This window comes from Lepisma saccharinum, chromosome 19, assembly GCF_977018435.1.
Source record: "Lepisma saccharinum chromosome 19, izLepSacc3.1, whole genome shotgun sequence".
Taxonomy (NCBI): Eukaryota; Metazoa; Arthropoda; class Insecta; order Zygentoma; family Lepismatidae; genus Lepisma; species Lepisma saccharinum.
The window spans coordinates 16075898-16096235 of record NC_139247.1 but is presented as its reverse complement, the minus strand read 5'-3'; the positions used below and the strand labels follow the sequence as shown (position 1 = coordinate 16096235).

Here is a 20338-nt window from a genome sequence, read left to right as displayed (position 1 = left end):
CCACTCACTTATCGGTAACATTGTCGATATGAAAGAATGTGCTACAATATCTGTTACGATCCCATTTCTTTCTTTCATCTCTTACCCTCTTTCTCCACCTTTCTTTGTCTATTTCTCCTCTGTTCATTCGTCATCTTTTTATCTTTCTTGTTATCTCTCTCTGTTTGTTTCTTTTTCCTCTTCACGTTTATCTCAATCTTTCTTCACCTCTCTTATTCCATCTTTCAATCTTTCTCTTTCCCTCTATGCACATTGCGCTACGACGCCAGGAGTCCCGGATTCGAAAAGATACATAAGTACGTATTGTACGTTCTTACAATACTGTAAAAAGTGTACCAACATGTTGTGTAGTTACATAATTGTAATCTCTGCTATGCTTATTGCGACTGTATGGCATTTTTATTCATGTACATACATTATAAGTAATGCGAAATGTAAATCTGTCTTTCCATTATTTCCTGCAGCGCTCTATACTGTATTTAAAGTCAACCCTGTATAAGAAGGATAACTGTTAAGACGAAAAATTTTGCTCTGAACCATCATGTTCCGGGATAGACAGGTTTTACTGTACTAAAAGTTGCAAGCACAAACATATTGCAGAAAAATATATGTATTCACTATATTTAAGGACTCTGTAATTAGGTATGTACCTGTTGAATTCAATAAATAAATAAATTCATACCAGTACTGTTCACACAAGTTTTGGTGTGAATGGGCATCTTTAAGGGTATCAGTAAATTAAGATTGTATTAGCATAACCCTAACCTTTAGTGGACGGAGCCTCAAGTGGGTGAAATGCCTCTGTAGATGGGACCTTTTCAAGTGTGTGGTTTCAAACTTTCCATGAAGTACCAAAAAAAAAAAAAAACAAACAAACAAACAAACGTTGTTCGAGAACTAATTGTCATGGAGAGATGAAATCAGTTTTGCTTTCTTTCTTAAAGACAGGTCTTTAGTGGAGGTAATATTTATACATTTTGCCTCCCAATAATGAGTGTTAAAGGGGGGTGGCATTTGGCTTGCCCCTGAGGTCCCCTGCAACCTAAGTGAATTAAGAAATGTAGTATGCAGCAATGCATACCATGCAACATTTCATTACAAACAGAGGGATACTATGGGGGTGGGGAATGTAGAACAGCAGCAGTGTTGCCAGCTGATTGGTAAAACAAATACAGGATTTCATTTCTAGCATTGGCCCTGTAGTCCCTGGATGGACCAAATTTTGAGGGAACACAAAAGACCAGTCTTTGAGGATATGTAATGCCTGTGCCCAAACTTTGGAGAGAGAAAAAGGAAATTACAGTGTTAGGAAATATGTAATTTTGGAAAATTTCAAAAATTGGCCCTTTGTTGCCCCCCCCCCCTCCTCTTAGTGTGGACCCTTAATTGTTAGTGTAACTTTTACTCATCATTACAGCTAAAAGTGAAATATACCAGGAACATAGGGTGGTTAAGGAGTTAAGCCCTTCTTATAAAATCTATTCTATAGTATCAAGAGGGAAACTGAAACAAAGTACTTTTTTTTTATCTCAACTTGGAACAATATACAGGGTTTCTATAAATTAGTTATACAAAAGTAACCGTTAATTGTGAAGAAAGTGTATGTGTAACAGAAATGGTTTATACATCAATGAATACAGCATATCTTCAAGTTTATTGTCGCACGTCATTTGCTTCCAGTTGTTAGTTTCAGATGCCGCCACTGGAGGAGTGAGTGTTTGCTTATGTTCTCTAGTATTGCGCCAGTCATCATGGACTGTCAGAGGTGGTGTGCTGATTTCATTTTCCTCCTCATTTTCATAAAGAAGTAACCACCTACCTCAATCGTGAAGTCCCGACTTGGATTGGTCGTGGTGGAACAATTCCGTGGCCACCTCGTTCACCTGATTTGACCCCATGGATTTCTCTATCTTGGGTTACATTAAAGAACGTGTGTTTGTTCCCCCACTTTCCAGCAACGTCAACTAGCTGCGGGTTTGGATAACGCAGGCAGCTGCGACTATCGATGCAGACATGCTTCAAAGGGTTTGGCAGGAAATGGAATACTGCTGGGACATTTGCCGTGTGATGAAAGGATCACACATTGAACACTTGTAGAGAAAACTTGAAAATATGCCGTATTCATTGATGTATAAAACATTTCTGTTACAAATACACTTTCTTCACAATTAACTGTTACTTTTGTATAACTAATTTATAGAAATCCTGTATAAATATTGTTTTGTAATTTGAGTAAATCATACCTTTATATGTGTATATACTAATGAACAGAAGAGACAAAACTGAAATATGTAGAGTTTTCAAGAAATGACACGTTGATTGCTGCCTTGTAGTGCTGGTTATTTTTTTTCGATCATCCATCCTCAACAGAAGTACCTGCATGGTCAACATTCCAACCACCGGTCCACTAAAAGTTAAAACAAATTGAATGTTGTGATATAACAAAAATATTGATCTTATACCAGGTGTAGAAGTATGAAACCGAAATTAGCCGATAGATGGTGCTAGCCGGCAGTGGAGGGTGCGGAAGATCGCGTAAGCAGCGCCAGCTGCTGCCCGCCACTCCCGAGGACGTTATATCGGAACACAGTAACCAGAGTGCCAGACAGAGGAAGGTGTTGAACACCCGGAACATGTCGAGTTTTGTGCCTACGAACTACAATTTGCAGACAGCATTGGTGTTCTGTTATCATTTGAAGAAAACCGCCGCAGAAACGCATCAAATGCTCGTCGAAGCTTACGGCAAACATGCTCTCGGAAAAACACAGTGTTTCGAGTGGTTCAAGAAATTCAAAAGTGGCAATTTTGACTTGCGAAACGAGGAACGTGGGAAACCTCCGAAAAAGTTTGAAGACAACGAATTGCAAGCCTTATTGGATGAAGATGATACCCAAACGCAGCAGGAGCTTGCGGAACAATTGAATGTAACGCAGAAAGCCGTTTCTCTTCGGTTGAAAGCTATGGGAAAGGTGCAGAAAGTGGGCAAATGGATTCCGCATGAACTGAATGAAAGACAGCAAGGATCCCGCAAGACCACTTGTCAAATGCTGCTCGCCAGATACAAAAGTAAGTCGTTTCTCCATCGCATAGTGACCGGCGATGAGAAATGGATATATTTGGAGAATCCTAAGCGTCGTAAATCGTGGGTGAATCCAGGCGAACCATCGACATCCACTGCAAGACCAAATCGCTTTGGAAAAAAGACACTGCTCTGTGTTTGGTGGGATCAGCGGGGCGTCATCTATTATGAGCTGCTAAAACCCGGTGAAACTGTTAACGCAGATCGCTACCAACAGCAAATGATCAATTTACATCGAGCATTACGTGACAAGTGGCCGGAATATGAAGCAAGGCAACACAAGGTCATCCTGCTCCATGACAATGCCTCACCACACACAGCAAAACGGGTCCGGGAAACGATCGAGGCATTCAAATGGGAGATACTAGGGCATGCGGCGTATTCTCCCGACTTGGCTCCTTCAGATTATCATCTATTTTCCTCACTGGGACATGCTCTTGTAGAACAGCGCTTCAATTCGTATGAAGATGTACGAACATGGCTCGCGGACTGGTTCGCTTCAAAAGAAGAACGTTTTTTTTGGCGTGGCATTCATAACCTGCCGGAAAGGTGGGGAAAATGTGTAACTAGCAATGGAGCTTACTTTGAATAAAATATTGTTTCTCAGTTGCAAACACCAGCTGTTTACTTCTTGCAAACAAATTCCGGTTTCATACTTCTACACCTGGTATTTAACATTTTCAATTTTGCTTCAGTGAAATACCATATCAGCACTGTAAAACAACTTCTGCCTGTATTAATAATTTTCTCCATGGATCTTTTGCTTGTTTAGTTGCTTTATGAGCTGACGCTGAGTTCTTTTTCAAAAATTATTTTGATATTATTTTTCAGGAAGGAGTGCATTAGAACAATGTCCAAAAGAATCATTGAAATGCGTCAGGGGTTGAAGGAAAGATTGCAGCAGCAAGGTACACCTGGCACTTGGGAACACATTACTCAGCAGATTGGCATGTTTTCGTACACAGGATTGTCCCGTAAGTTCCATATATTTCTATCTGTGTTTTTCACATGCGTGTACATCAATTTACAAGTAGGTCCAGAAAGAAAAAAGTAGACAGTGTCGCACACGAACAAATCATGTTCTTCCTTTGCCAGGCTGTCGAAAACTGTGAGTGAGTGGTGAAAGGTGTAGGGAGAGGTAAAGGGTGTTGCTGAAGGTGAGGGTGTGGGTGTGGGGGGGGGACATTACTGGGTGGCCTTGTTCAGACCAGGGGATGTGGTTGCACTCATGGCTGATATGTATGCAACCACATCCCCTGGTCTGAACAAGGCCACCCAGTAATGTCCCCCCCCCACACCCACACCCTCACCTTCAGCAACACCCTTTACCTCTCCCTACACCTTTCACCACTCACTCACAGTTTTCGACAGCCTGGCGAAGGAACAACATGATTTGTTCGTGTGTGACACTGTCTACTTTTTTATTTCTTTCTGGACCTGGCGACACTGCAGGCCACGCTATCGCACTGTTCATGTAGCTCACTTCACAAGTGTTTTTTCTACTCTTAAAGATGTGACACGCGGTCACGAAAATTTGAAGTTTTTCTACGTCTGGTGAGTGTTTCCTCTCTCCTCTTTCACTTTTTATTTAGCCCTTGTGACCCTCCTTCCTTTTATCCAATTTACAAGTAGTTAATATCTGGAAATGATTTTGCAACAGTTCCAGTGTGAATAAGTATATAAAGATTGAGGAGTGAAGGTTTTGCCTTTTATGCCTCCTTTAACAGGGTCTTTCTTTAATTTTTTCTTTTACACACAATATATTGGATTTACATTCTGGGATTTCATAAAATTGAATATTTGGAAATTAAAATTGTATTGAGTTGTAATTAAGATTAATTCACTTTGTTTCTTAAGAATTACATTCTTGTATGGATGAAGTTTTTTTTAAAAATATTAAATAAAGTAATGTACCCATTTCCAATCCAGGATGAAGCCTTGACAGCATTAATTTTACATCCATTAATAATTAAAGCAAGTCTGAATCCATTGTTAAAAAACAGCTTCAGTTTTCATCTTAACTGGCCTTTTTCATTGAATAAAAATATACATTCTGTCTCATAAGTAATAGTGCAAACTGATAGAAAGTACACGATAATAGAAGCAAAAAAATCTCAGTAAACATGGGTCTGCAAATGAGCTGTTTTCGAGATAATGGGGAATGTGTGATTACAAGTCGCCACTGACTTCATTGTTTATAAACATCATCCTAGTTGGTAAAATGCTAATAATGTCTGGAAATGTGTGGTTACAAGCAGTCATTGATTGCATTTTGTAAATACAGAGTGCTTTACTCCTTGCGCAGTTCGAGGTTTGCTCTTTGTTTACAAAACAGAACATTTCCGAGAGGTGGCTTTGTAATCAAACAGGATGGATACAATCAGTACAGAGAATTGTATATGCTTGTGACAAATTCCGAAATGAACCGGGCCTCTTTGAAAACATTTTAACAACTGAGACTACGTTTACAAACAATGAAGTCAGTGGTGGCTTGTAACCACACATTCGCAATTATCTCGAAAAGGGCTTGATTGGTGACCGATGTTTACTGAGACCTTTTTTGCTTCTATTATCGTGTACTTTCACCTGTGCCAGTTTGCGCTATTACTTTCGAGACACTTTGTATATTTTCTTAATTTCCAACTATACTTAAGTAGAAGGCGATTAAATAAATGTTAAGAAAAAGGAAGGAAAGGTCAAGAAAAAGTCATGGAAACGTCAAAAATTTTGGATTTGTTATTTTGGTAGACACCTTGTTTAACCCCTAGAATCACATGATCATGATGAGTGAAAGAACAACCACGAAGGAATGTTGTATACAAGAATCAAGCATAGTTATTTAGAATGATTGTGTATTGATTCAACTGTTGTTAGCATAGTAGAATCCCGATTGTACATTTTTCCGTATTATAAATTCAATCTTCATAGTCTCAATAGGGCAAAATGCTATATATTCTCCCCATATTTTATATTTTTCTGCAATTTAATTTTAAGTTTTTCCCCTTTTTTTCCCTTAAGATTGGAAAATCGAGTATCTACTGATGCATCATATCCACCCTTACTGTTATTAACTTGTTGTGGATGATTTTCACATGACAAATCTTTCCTGTAATGAATAATTGAAAAAAAATATAAGTCCTCATCACTCCAAAAGTCCATCTTCTATACTCCAAGAAGATAGACGACTCCATTTGCTGCTAAGAGCCATCTTTAGAAAATTCTACATATATAAATGTAAGAAGCGAGTGGTCTTTGGTTAGAATCCCAGTCTTGGTATGAGTGTTCTCATATAATTTTTTTTAGTAGCCAGCCACCATTTCCTGCCTTTGACATTCTTTTTACTGAACCAAAGGGGTTGTTTTGACTCCAACCAACCCCCGCACCCTTGGATACGAAACTGTCTTATCACTACACACACACACTATGGAATTTACATGATAAAAGTGTGTTGTTTACAAAAGATTCTATATTATTGTACCAAGAAAAAACAGAACTTTCTATTAAAAGTCTATACTGGTAGCACTATACTGTTGTGTGAGAATCCCAAAATAAACCAATTTCTTGTAGGCCTAGGAGCGGACCTTTGTGGCGTAGTGGTTAGAACAGAATGCTATGCTGCAAGAGTCTCTGGCTCGAATCCCGGTCTGGGGATGAGTTTTCTTTGTGAGCAGCCCTTCATTCATTTCATATCACCACTCATGCTCATTGTCGCGATTAGCAAAAAGTGGCAGAAAAATAACCTAATATCAATCAATCAATAAATCTCAAATAGGCCTAGGATAAGCAGGCTTCGGATATTTTCAACATCTTTAATATTGTTACTGCAAATAATGAACATGCTGCTTTTGTTATCATGATTGAGATTGCTTCAAAGAAATTTCAAAACATCAGACACAAATTTAGATTTTCTGCTGCTTCACCTGCAAAGCATAATGTACTCCAGATGTGCTTGGTTTTCTTCGAATTGTGGTGCGGACAAACCAGCAAAAAGTGATCAGTTCTCCAGTCTGCCAGAACCTATCTGTGCATTAAGTGAATTTAAAGCAAGAACCCTAACACACAGTACAGCAATATGCCTGTTGTGACGCACAACGGCTAGATGCGAAAGGGATGGCATGAGAACCTTAATGATATTTTTTGTATGTGTTAACCCTTTCTACACCTCGTCACTGTGAGCACTAAAATCTGTTCATAAGAAAACAAACCCAGTATACTAGGTATACAAACACTGAGTTTATTATGTCTGTATTGAAAATAACATATATTAAATGGTTATGAACATTCTTGGTAATTATATGTTTGTTTCTTTGTATGACGTTACTAGAGGCCTCTTATTATTTTCTTTTATTTATCCTGAACTAAGTCCTGGTGACTTTCGTTGGGGCCCTGTTCACTACACTCCTCTCGCCTGCATTTTCAGTCCAACTCTTCCAACTTCTCTTCAGCGGCTTGTTTCTTTCACACTTATACACTATTTCCAATTATTTCCTGAGGTCAAAGTTCTATTTCACACATATAAAATACTCCTCCACACTATTCTACAACATACACTCTATCTCAGATACTTTCTTTGTTGTTCCTTCCTCTATTCTCTAGACTCTCGTCTTCTCTCCTCGAAGAGAGACAAAAAACACATAAAAGAAACTTCCTCCTTCCCCCTCCTAGGGTGGTTCCTGGACTGGCAGAGAGGGTGCCCACCGTAGCCACTTTGACCCCGCTCACTCTCTCTCTCTCTCTCTCTCTCTCTCTCTCTCTCTCTCTCTCACTTCTTTCTCTCCAGGAGCCTGAGGGTCAGTCACAAGAGGTGCTGCCCACTTGCGTATTTTGCTGCACTTCGTTAAGATTTCACCCATAATCCGTCATGGACCGTTTAAGAGGGTACACTGGTCGTACTGGACGTCAATTAATCCCTAACTATAAACCAAGTACCCCAGGAGAATAGGAATAGATTAATATAAACCAAAGCAATATATATATATATATATATATATATATATATATATATATATATATATATATATATATATATACAGGGTGTTGCAAAATACCTGTTACAACGCTTGGGAGGTGGTTCGACAAGTAAAAACGAGGAAAAAATGTCATGTGAAAAAATGTCGAAATCGGCACCGTTTGCGAGTGACAGGCGTGCGAAAATCGCCTCACACCATGCGTAAAGTACAATAACTCAAGAAGGAAGAAAGATATCAATGTCGGAATAAAAGAATACAAACAAAATCGTGCCTGACGAATACAATGGTGCAGCAATTGAGGCCCAGTGTAAATTGCGCAAGGTGACTCTCAAAGAAAGTGGGGAATCCCGATGAAAATATAGGAAATTTACTACTATTTTCTACATAATGTTGAGATCGGAATGTAGGCAGTAAAAAATGACGACGTATGTCCACATGTCCCACTACTGCTGGGACACCGTCCCACACTCGGGAAATAGGAAATTCACTCGAAAATGACGCTATGCCGTCAAATTACGCTCAGATTGATTTCAGCTAATTGGTACAGAAAGCTCCACTAGAGGCGCTGTGAGTGTAGGTCACCTGTTACGTATTAGTGTTGGTGGATACTACGTAGAGACTGTAGTCGACCGTTGTTTTTCCTGTCTTGTTCTGCGTCTCGCAGCGTGGAGTTTAGTCTGGCGTGTGTGTATGGTTGAATTGCGCTAAGGAATACTGTACGTAGAGTACGTATTCCCGTGTTCTTTCTCGGTTTGCAACAACTGCGTGGACACCTGTGTGACATTACGTGGGTGCTAATCACGGTAGTTGTGATCCGTCACTCGGAGGGAAAGTGCCCCTGTTTCTGGGCAGTTCTCGAACAAGACAATGGTGGAGTACTCTACCCACGAGCTTGCTGATATGCATCTCGTTTATGGAGAGGCAAACCGAAACAGCCGTGAAGCACGTCGTTTGTATCACGAACGTTTTCCCAATAGGCGATTACCAGCACATGCACTCTTTCAAAGACTTGATGCTCGACTGCGTGAAACTGGATCTCTACTACCCCGTAGGTGGGATTGTGGAAGACCCCGCACTGTGCGCACTGTGCAATTTGAAGAGGACGTGTTGGACGCGATACGAGACCGTCCTGACACCAGCACACGTGTCATTGCTCGTACTCAACAAACCCACCATAGCAATGTGTTCCGCGTTCTTCGAGAGGAGGGATTGCACCCATACAAATTGCATAAGGTGCACCACATACTGCCCACGGACTTTCCCCTACGCATGGATTTCTGCCAATGGTACGTGCAACAAACTCTTTCCATTCCAGAGTTCCCAACAATAGTTTTGTGGACCGATGAGGCAATGTTCACCAGGGACGGCATGTTCAATAGCCACAACAGCCACGTCTGGGATATGGACAATCCGCATGCAATCATTGTGCGCCATCATCAACATAGGTTCGCAGTGAATGTATGGTGTGGCGTAGTAGGTGACCACTTGATAGGCCCGTACATTTTGCCATCTACTTTGTGTGGTGGGAATTATCGGGTGTTTCTACATGACGTATTACCTGAACTTTTGGAAAACGTGCCACTGGCAGGTAGACAACGTATCTGGTTTCAACACGACGGCGCCCCCGCACATTTCGACCGGGGAGCCAGAGCCTTACTCAACGATATTTTCGGCGATCGTTGGATTGGCAGGGGTGGACCTTTACCGTGGCCACCTCGTTCCCCCGACCTCACACCACTGGATTTCTTTGTGTGGGGAGAAATGAAAAGGCTCGTGTATGAAACCCCTGTGGAAAGTGCTGAGGATCTCGTTGCTCGTGTTAGTGCCGCTGCTGGGACAATTGGTGACATGCCAGAGGTATTTGCACGTACCAGACAATCAGTGCTTCGCCGATGCCATCTTTGTCTTGAAGTCAATGGCGGACATTTTCAACAACGTCTCTGAGTATACCGGTGTTTGTGTGAGCCCCTATCAGCACCACATAGTGTCCTTTAGTGAAAGGTACGAGTGAAGATGCTGGATATCGCTGTACTTCATACCGTCGATCTGCATGTGCGGAGGTTGTGCGCTTCTCAGTGGAATCCCTTCCAGATGTGCTGTGCCTGGAAATGTTACATGCCATTGTGTGCGTTTTCTCGCCATTCTCCGTCTTCATTCCTTCGAGGATTACCCACTTTCTTTGGGGAGCTCTCTTGTAGTATATGTACAGCCTAACGACATGTGGCCATTGTTTAACTTTTGTTTTTCGTACTGCAAAGTAGTGTGTCAACATTAAGGGATTGAAAACTTTTTTTTATGATTTTCCAGTATTTTTTTCCATTTGGGATGGTGTCCCAGCAGTAGTGAGACATGCGACAAATTGGTTTATTTTCTTCGAACCGCAATGTGAACCGTGTACAACAGGAGATTTGCAGTTATTTTCCTATTTCCCGGGTGTGGGACGGTGTCCCAGCAGTAGTGGGACATGTGGACATACGTCGCCATTTTTTACTGGCTACATTCCGATCTCAACATTATGTAGAAGATAGTAGTAAATTTCTTGTATTTTCCATCAGGGGATTCCCCACTTTCTTTGAGAGTCCCCTTGCGCAATTTACACTGGGCCTCAATTGATGCACCATTGTATTCACCAGGTACGATTTTGTTTGTATTATTTTATTCCGACATTGATATATTTCTTCCTTCTTGAGTTATTGTACTTTACACATGGTGTGAGGCGATTTTCGCACGCCTGTCACTCGAAAACGGTGCCGATTTCGACATTTTTTCACATGACATTTTTTCCTTGTTTTTACTTGTAGAATCACCTCCCAAGCGTTGTAACAGGTATTTTGCAACACCCTGTATATATATATATATATATATATATATATATATATATATATATACACACACACACACACGGTTTTCAATTTTAACTTGACATATCAAAATAGCGGGAGTGATATGCATGTGAGGAAAATTTGGTCCAAACAAACCATGATCCTTGTCGGGGGGTAGTTAATGGCATACAAATGAGCCCCCGCACAGGGCCCCCTGCAGGGCAGGGGGCACGTTGTGTTTTTCAAATAGGAACCCCCGAATTTTGTTTCATTTTGGGATTCGCGGAGTCAAAATAAATAATAATTATGCTTGACATGGGTGCAACAACATGCGAAATAAAAAAGATATGGCCATGTGTATGTTTGGAAACACGTAAATGTCGTGCATGGAAAAACGGTAACAGGTCCCCACGAAAATACGAAGAATTGCGTGTGCAGAGGAAAATTTCATTGCTGTCGATGGTGTCATTGAAGAGTGGAAGCAGTACCAAAAGAAGAGTGCGGAGGGGATAGGGGGAGGGGGCAGCATGCAACGAACAAAGTGGAAATACATCTGCTGGATTAATGCAGATGCCAAGGATATGAGGGAAACAAAATAACGAACTGTGCCTGTGCCAGAAAAGTGAAGGGCTAGGGGATGTAAATCGTGTTTCCAGAACTCACGCGAAGAGTATGTTATCGCCACCGACGTTGTCGGATCAGCTGTGTTATCAGACGCCAGCCACAGACCTTGCGCTGAAGTCAGCTCTCTGTGCCCGTGTTTGCTTGGGGAAATGGGTGGTTATTGGGCGTGAGTGCTTCAGAAGGTTAGTTGACATGCCCGTGTTCGAAGTGAGTGCAGGGTAAAAGTGCAGGTATACCTAGGACGATGGAGCGTGTATCTGTGGAAGACAAAATTGAAATGATATTCATGTATGGTGAATGTCGACGGAATGTGCACAATGCTGTCACCGAATATGCCAGATATTATCCGAACAGAGCGTTCGCGGTCGACTTTTGCCAGGGTTGTCAAGCAATTTGCAACAGTAGGAAGCGTGTGTCCGCAACAAAGACGGCGTCGAAGAACTGTCACTGGGGAAAATAATGAAATCGCTGTATTAGCTGCAGTGGCGTGTGATCCCCATTCCAGCGCGCGTAACATAGCTCGCCAGAGTGGGATGTCCCATGTCAGTGTTTGGAACATACTCAAGAGGCACAAGTTCCACCCGTACCATGTGTCCCTGCACCAGGAACTTCATGGTGATGATTTCCGTGCACGGATAGTGTTTTGTGAATGGGCACGTGGACAAATACATCGAAATCCGGCATTCTTTCGGGACGTTCTTTTCTCCAACGAAGCAACATTCACAAACCATGGCCAGGTTAACCGGCACAACATGCACTACTGGAGTGCCGACAACCCACACTGGTTGCGTGAAGTTGAACATTAACGCCCGTGGTCAGTGAACGTATGGTGTGGCATCATGGGTGACAAACTCATTGGTCCGTTTTTCATTGACGGTACATTGAATGGGCGAAAGTATCGCAATTTCTTGCAGGACGAACTACCGATATTGTTGGAGGATCTAAGCCTTGCACAGCGACAGGCCATGTGGTATCAGCATGATGGTTGTCCGACGCATTATGCTGCCATAGCTCGGGAAGTATTAACGCGCAAGTTCCATCATCGCTGGATCGGACGACGTGGTCCTGTCAATTGGCTGGCTAGATCACCAGACCTTACTGCACCAGATTTCTTTTTGTGGGGTTTTCTTAAAGGAATGGTGTATCAAACTGTACCCACAACGTGCAACGACATGATGCAACGAATACGAAATGCTTGCACACAAATTGATGCCGCCACACTTTTGCGTTGTGAACAGTCATTTCATGCAAGAAGAAATAAATGCATCGACGTTCATGGTCACCATTTCGAGCATTTGCTTGGGTAAGGCATGTATGCCCATGCACCACCCCACCCCCACAGGTGAGAGGCAAGGGGACTCACGTGAAACAAGCACCCCACAGGTGAGAGGCAAGGAGACTCACATGAAACAAGCACCCCACAGGTGAGAGGCAAGGAGACTCACGTGAAACAAGCACCCTACAGGTGAGAGGCAAGGGGACTCACTTGAAACAAGCACCCCACAGGTGAGAGGCAAGGGGACTCACTTGAAACAAGCCCCCACAGGTGAGAGGCAAGGAGACTCACATGAAATGCACCCCACAGGTGAGAAGCAAGGAGACTCACATGAAACAAACACCCCACAGGTGAGAGGCAAGGGGACTCACTTGAAACAAGCATCCCACACGTGAGAGGCAAGGGGACTCACATGAAACAAGCACCCCACAGGTGAGAGGCAAGGGGACTCACATGAAACAAGCACCCCACACGTGAGAGGCAAGGGGACTCACTTGAAACAAGCACCCCACAGGTGAGAGGCAAGGAGACTCACGTGAAACAAGCACCCCACAGGTGAGAGGCAAGGAGACTCACTTGAAACAAGCACCCCACAGGTGAGAGGCAAGGGGACTCACGTGAAACAAGCACCCCACAGGTGAGAGGCAAGGAGACTCACGTGAAACAAGCACCCCACAGGTGAGAGGCAAGGAGACTCACTTGAAACAAGCACCCCACAGGTGAGAGGCAAGGAGACTCACATGAAACAAGCACCCCACAGGTGAGAGGCAAGGGGACTCACTTGAAACAAGCACCCCACAGGGGAGAGGCAAGGGGACTCACGTGAAACAAGCACCCCACAGGTGAGAGGCAAGGAGACTCACGTGAAACAAGCACCCCACAGGTGAGAGGCAAGGAGACTCACGTGAAACAAGCACACCACAGGTGAGAGGCAAGGGGACTCACTTGAAACAAGCACCCCACAGGTGAGAGGCAAGGAGACTCACGTGAAACAAGCACCCCACAGGTGAGAGGCAAGGAGACTCACGTGAAACAAGCACCCCACAGGTGAGAGGCTAGGAGACTCACGTGGAACAAACACCCCACAGGTGAGAGGCAAGGGGACTCACTTGAAACAAGCATCCCACACGTGAGAGGCAAGGGGACTCACATGAAACAAGCACCCCACAGGTGAGAGGCAAGGAGACTCACGTGAAACAAGCACCCCACAGGTGAGAGGCAAGGAGACTCACTTGAAACAAGCACCCCACACGTGAGAGGCAAGGGGACTCACATGAAACAAGCACCCCACAGGTGAGAGGCAAGGAGACTCATGTGAAACAAGCACCCCACAGGTGAGAGGCAAGGGGACTCGCGTGAAACAAGCATCGCACAGGTTCGAGGGTAATAGTATTTGCATTCCATCCTTCCCATCTCCTACACTTTTCTGGCATCCCTGAATACGTTTTTGTGTTTCCCTCATCTCCATGCCATCTGCATTAATCCAGCAGATGTATTTCCACTTTGTTCGTTGCATGCTGCCCCCTCCCCCTATCCCCTCCGCACTCTTCTTTTGGTACTGCTTCCACTCTTCAATGACACCATCGACAGCAATGAAATTTTCCTCTGCACACGCAATTCTTCGTATTTTCGTGGGGACCTGTTACCGTTTTTCCATGCACGACATTTACGTGTTTCCAAACATACACATGGCCATATCTTTTTTATTTCGCATGTTGTTGCACCCATGTCAAGCATAATTATTATTTATTTTGACTCCGCGAATCCCAAAATGAAACAAAATTCGGGGGTTCCTATTTGAAAAACACAACGTGCCCCCCTGCCCTGCAGCGGGCCCTGTGTGGGGGCTCATTTGTATGCCATTAACCCCCCCCCCCCCCCGACAAGGATCATAGTTTGTTTGGACCAAATTTTCCTCCCATGCATATCACTCCTGCTATTTTGATATGTTAAGTTAAAATTAACATACACACACACACACACACACACACACACATATATATAATTAAAATACACAATTCCTACCCGCACCTTCTCGCCAGAGTACTCCTTCACTGGATCACTTATACTCCAGAGAAGAGTGCAAACTACACGCGAAACACAAATATGGATGTATATACAAAAAAATATGTATATTATTATTGAAATAGTGAAGAAACTGGTAGTTGCATCATACATGTATTGCCCGATATGGATAGGATGCCGATTAATTTGTTCCATCTATACAATTTTTATTAAAATGAAACTAGTGAATATAAAGGGTATCTTTGTGGTATCTGCTGCATGCAGAAATGCTAAGTATTAGAGTAATAGTTCTGATGTGTGTTGCAGCTCGTCAAGTGGAACATCTTGTGAAGGAACACCACATCTACTTGCTCAAGAGTGGTCGCATTAACATGTGTGGTGTCAACACAAACAATATTGATTATGTTGCCAAAGCTATCCATGATGCTATTCAGAAGTTCCCTGAGTAACACACAGATGAATGTTTTGTAGTTATGTTGATAATAACCAGAGTTTGTGAATGCCATTGCTATGTTATACATAAATTGCTATACTGAATAGAAGGTGGCATGTCTATCTGCAATTGTAGCTATAATAATGAAGTGTTATTTAATTTCTATGTAGCTCTCTGCTTAGCTTTAACTTAATTCAGTAGCTTCTCTAAATTTGTTTAAATTTATGATAATTCTTATCTCTGATTGTATGATTTTTTTTTTAAGTTCTTACTGTGATAGAAATGTAAAATGCAATTGTCGATATTAAGCATTTTTTGAGAAGGAACTAAAGGCACTGTAATAATCAATTTGTTTGGCAATAATACAATAATTCGTAATTTTTAAGTCGTTACTGCATTTACGCATGTATAATGCACATGTGTGTATAATGTGCACCCTGGTTTTTGATGGGATAAGCAACAAATTATTATATATCGTATATAATGCGCAGCACAATTTAGGTTCCTTAGTTGTAGGTGTTAAAGCTGTTGCTATGCCGATGAAGAGCGAATGACACCATACTTATTGTGAGTCACCTATTGCTATTTGGACCAAGAGGAGAATATCCTCCTGTGTAGCAATGAGTCACCAACCCACACCACCTCCCCCCTCTCCCTCCACTGTATTATTAATACCGAAGATTTCACTTTTGTAACCACCTTGTTCATTCTGTGTGAGATCAGAATTATGGATTTGGAGCACTCGGGAAGTTATTTTCTATTATTTCTCACCCAACAAATACTGCTGATGCGCAGCCCATGTGCTTGAATTCTGCGCTGCTTTTCTTAACGCAAGAATTTCCATTTTTTTAAAAATATTATTACTCAAGAAATTCAATCTGGTAATTTGTATTTGTGCCTGTTGATATATACGTGTTGATATATATATGGAGTGACATAGTGAAAACATGTGTGGTTTTAATGTTGGTTGTCTGAATTATTCCATGCATAATACGCACCACAGTTTTGGGGGCAAACATTTTGGAAAAAAGTTTGCATTATACATGAGTAAATATGGTAATTTAGTGACAGTTAACCTATCAGTTTTCTGTGAAAGATGATAGTTACATGTGAAAGTCCGGTATTAATTTAATTTATATTGTATGAATAGAAACTATGCATAATCTTGTACTCAGCCACTAGCATGCTTCCTCTTAGGTCTTCCGTAGTTTAAAATGACAGATGTGCAATTGTACACCTCTGGTCAAATAAAGTGGCACATTTTATAAGGTTAGGCAGTTGAAGTATGTGGCACTTTATCTGAAGAGGAGTGTACAAGTGGGTAGCATGACCAGATGGACAAGGTTTTAGTGAAATTTCATATTTTTCACTTTCTACCATAATATTCTCTTTTTTTTTTAACTAAAAGAAGTCAGAAGTCAAGCATGAATTGACTTGTCAGTTTTTAACTGAAGTTCTTACTGTTTAAAGACCAATCTAAATTTTGTGCATATATTTTTCATTCAGAGTTGAAGTATTTGGTTCAAGCTTTTTGAATTATACAACAGGCTAGGCTGAAGGGTATAGCACTGTGAAAGGTGATTTGTGTACAGAAACTCAACCAAGATACTTCTCCAATAATGTTATTTTTCTGCTCAAGGGGTTTGTGTGCCTAATTGCCAGAGAAGAAGGCATCTCTTGCCTGTTGGACTCAGATATACCAAAATATTTGTGAAGGAATCATATATATATAGAAAGTGCTGAACGATTGGTATGTTCAGAAAGTAATGCCCCATGAGTCATGGAAAAATAAAACTAGTCTCAAAATAAATTTGAGCAATCTTTGTTAATAAATAACAATATTAGAGAACACACTCACAACAAACAGGGTACCATCAGATTATCTGAACTGTTTCTACATGATGATTAACTATTGTTCACACAACCATGATTTTGCTGTGTTCGTTAAATGATGCATTTTACCACTTTTTGGCTTGTATTGTTCCCCTTTGAGACTGCTGAGGAATTGATGGTCTTGAGTTTGAGCGCAGACATATTCTGGTGTAACAGTACAGACATTGGAGAATTAGATTGTAAAGATGGCCAGAGTGTGGTGCTGATCACCTCACCTCCAAAATGGCCGAGATCGAGAACGTGTGTGGCCCTACCCACGCATCCCCTAAATGTGCCTTCATGGCATAGTGCTATATGCACAGGGAACTTTACCTTTACAATATAATTACTTTGAATATGTTAAAATAAACACATTGATATTAATCAAGTTTTTATTTTATTTTTTATTGAGAGTAAAATTTATTCTTAGTACAGTCTTTTAAATGCATTGACTAGTGTAGAAGTTAAAAGTTGTTATCATTTAATAGAAACTTTCCAAGCCTGTATAAATCTATGAATGCTAAATGTTGACCATGCAGACATGTTCTGTTCACCAGAAACAAACAAAAATAACATTTCGTGAAAAAGTACAAGTTAAAAACAAATTGTCACAAGCTGAAATTTTGATAAAATCCCATTTTAGGGTTGTATATTTTTTTAAAGTTACTTTGTCAGCATGAATATTACCACAATATTTTTCAGGTATATTAAATGTGATGTTCGCTTATTCTGGTTGTTAACTGTTAGAAGACTGACACTGTCGCTTTACAATGGACTTTTTTTTTTAGTGAAAATGGTAATTGTGTACAATGTAAGTGAATTTTAGGGTAAATTTTTCAAAATAATTGCAAAGTGTTCAAGTTAGTAAGTGCAGTATTTTAGAGTGGAGGGTTTGCAGTATTTTCACGTAGGAAATAGTCGATGGATGATCAATGTTTTCTAGAAAAAGATAATATATTTTTTCAGTATGAAATAGCTGTAGTGAATAAATTGTGGTACACATCTATTCATTTAGTAGTGATGATAATTTGAGAAAGGATGCTATTCTTAGAGGTATTTTTCCATGGTATTTTTTGATTATAATAATTGTAACTTCAATCATTTTAATGGAAGTAATGATGCTTGATTGAAGATGAACATTTTATGCAATAATGTATTGTATTGTATTGTAATGGAGTGTACTCATGTTATCACAAAATGCTCATTGTATAAACTCCAAGTATATTTTTATGCAGCTCATTAATTTTGGAAAATGTATATTCCATGAAGAAAAGCATTTCTTTGAAAATCTTGTTGTTGAAATGTATTCTTGCTGTTGTAATAGATTACGATGGAATGTGTGATCTAGTCGCATCTAGTTGCCTTAGTGTGACATTTGTTTGTATTTGATTCAGAATGTAAGAAAAAACTAAAAAATGAAATGATGTGATTACAGTAGCCAGTTGTTACAGGATTTGTTGAAATATAAGATTGAAAAAGTAACTATTCTTTCATTGCAAATAAAGTAATTCACTTTTCCTGCCAGCTCTCGGGTGCAGTGGTCTTCAACATTCAAGGTGACTGAGAATTTTTCTCTGTAGACGTGAAAAATTTGCAACTTTTATTAATCCAAATCCCATTGAATTTATACATATTTAAAAATGCCCAGAGACAAGTTGTTCACAATTTAGCATTTATTTTTATCGAGGAAGGTAAAGATAGCTGCATGGAAAAATGACATAACAAAATTCTCTCAATCTGTTTATTTTGCAGAACAATCTATCTGACAGATGAATTTGAAATTCCTATACAATTAACAATTTCTCGTAGAATAGTATATCCCGTAACACTTGTGAATTGTGTTTGTAGATGTATTTTGAGTCTGAGTAAGTGAAATGGCAAATTTAAATTCTGCACCTAAATAGGATTAGAATTTTTGGATACATTGGAGTCAAAAATACCCTTTATATTGTTTACGTATTTGTGTACGAGTGTTGGTGGTGAGAGAGAGAGTAATATCAATCATCCTTCGCCGTTTCCTGCCTCTGGCAGGGTCGGCAGAGACGTCAAACCTCTCAATTAATTCCTGGTCTTCCACAACTCCTCTCTTTCCATGGTGTTCCAATCTTGTCCTCTTCTCCTAACACTCTCTGCTGTCTGTTCTTTCCACCGATATCTTGGTCTCCCCCTTGGCCTTATTCCCACTCCTTGTGCATTGTAAGCTCTTACTGGTAATATTTCTGGATCCACCCTCTTCATGTGTCCAAACCATCTCATCCGTTCCTGATCTATTCTGTCCTGAAGCTTCACCACCCCCACTGTCTGTTGGATCTCCTCATTCCTTATTCTATCCCTTCTAGTCTTCCCCAATATACTCCTTAACAATTTCATCTCCACTGCCTGCATCTTTCTTTTGTCTCTCTGTGATTGTCCAAGTCTCTGCTCCGTATGTAATTATTGGCACATAGTATGTGTTATATATTACCTTCTTGCATTTCATAGGTACATCCCTGTTCCATATTAATCTTCAAACACTTTGATATAGTCCACCACCCATTTGTCCTCTTCTGTTTACCTCCTCATTTATTCTTCCACTTCTCTCGATTATGCTTCTTAAATATTTGAAGCTCTCCACCACCCTCAACTCTTCCATGTCCATCTTTATTCTTGGTTCATTTCTGGCTGTGTTTCTTGTTATTAGCACCTCGCTATTTTCTGCACTGAATTTCATTTCTGAGTAATATGTAGGGTTGAAATAGAGAATACATCTGCTTGTACCCTTGAATTTTTGGAAGATTCACGTTGAAAACTGGGAATTATACTTGAATTTTATCATGGTCCTACAGTGGCCATTTTGAACATACTACAAAGCCAGAGGTCCCAAGTTTCATCCTATCATACATTTTATATGGAAAATTGCCTCTGGGTTAAAAGAGGAGGATGTACAGTCAAGTTCAAAGATACATGGACACAAATTGTTCATCACAATGCCTCGGAAGGTTTATCTTGTTACTGCTTCCACCACTCGGTAGTCTGTATTTTGCTGGAAGACATTATGTGAGTGCTTTCACCCACTAAGAGGACTGCTGGAGACAGCACATGCTTTGTTCTCTGCCAGCCAGAGCTTGCTATTCCCTTTGCAAAGATAATGAGAACACTTGGTTGCCACAGTGGAAGGGAGCCGGTTTTTCAGATAGCAAGGGAAAAAGGATTTACCCTCTAAGGCCTTGAATAATAATAATAAAAATAATAAAACAC

The 20338-nt window shown here is 40.8% G+C and overlaps 1 protein-coding gene across 1 annotated transcript in view; it reads left to right on the top strand.

Moving 5' to 3' along the window:
* The window catches only part of Got1 (Glutamate oxaloacetate transaminase 1), a 58372-nt gene extending 39789 nt beyond the window's left edge, over window positions 1-18583 (top strand). The window contains exons 7-8 of the mRNA XM_083140767.1: window positions 3911-4053; window positions 15103-18583. Of these exons, the coding sequence (XP_082996893.1) occupies window positions 3911-4053; window positions 15103-15245 (286 nt within the window). The 3' untranslated portion in view covers window positions 15246-18583. The remainder of the gene's footprint in view (window positions 1-3910; window positions 4054-15102) is intronic.
* Window positions 18584-20338: the final 1755 nt, after the last annotated feature.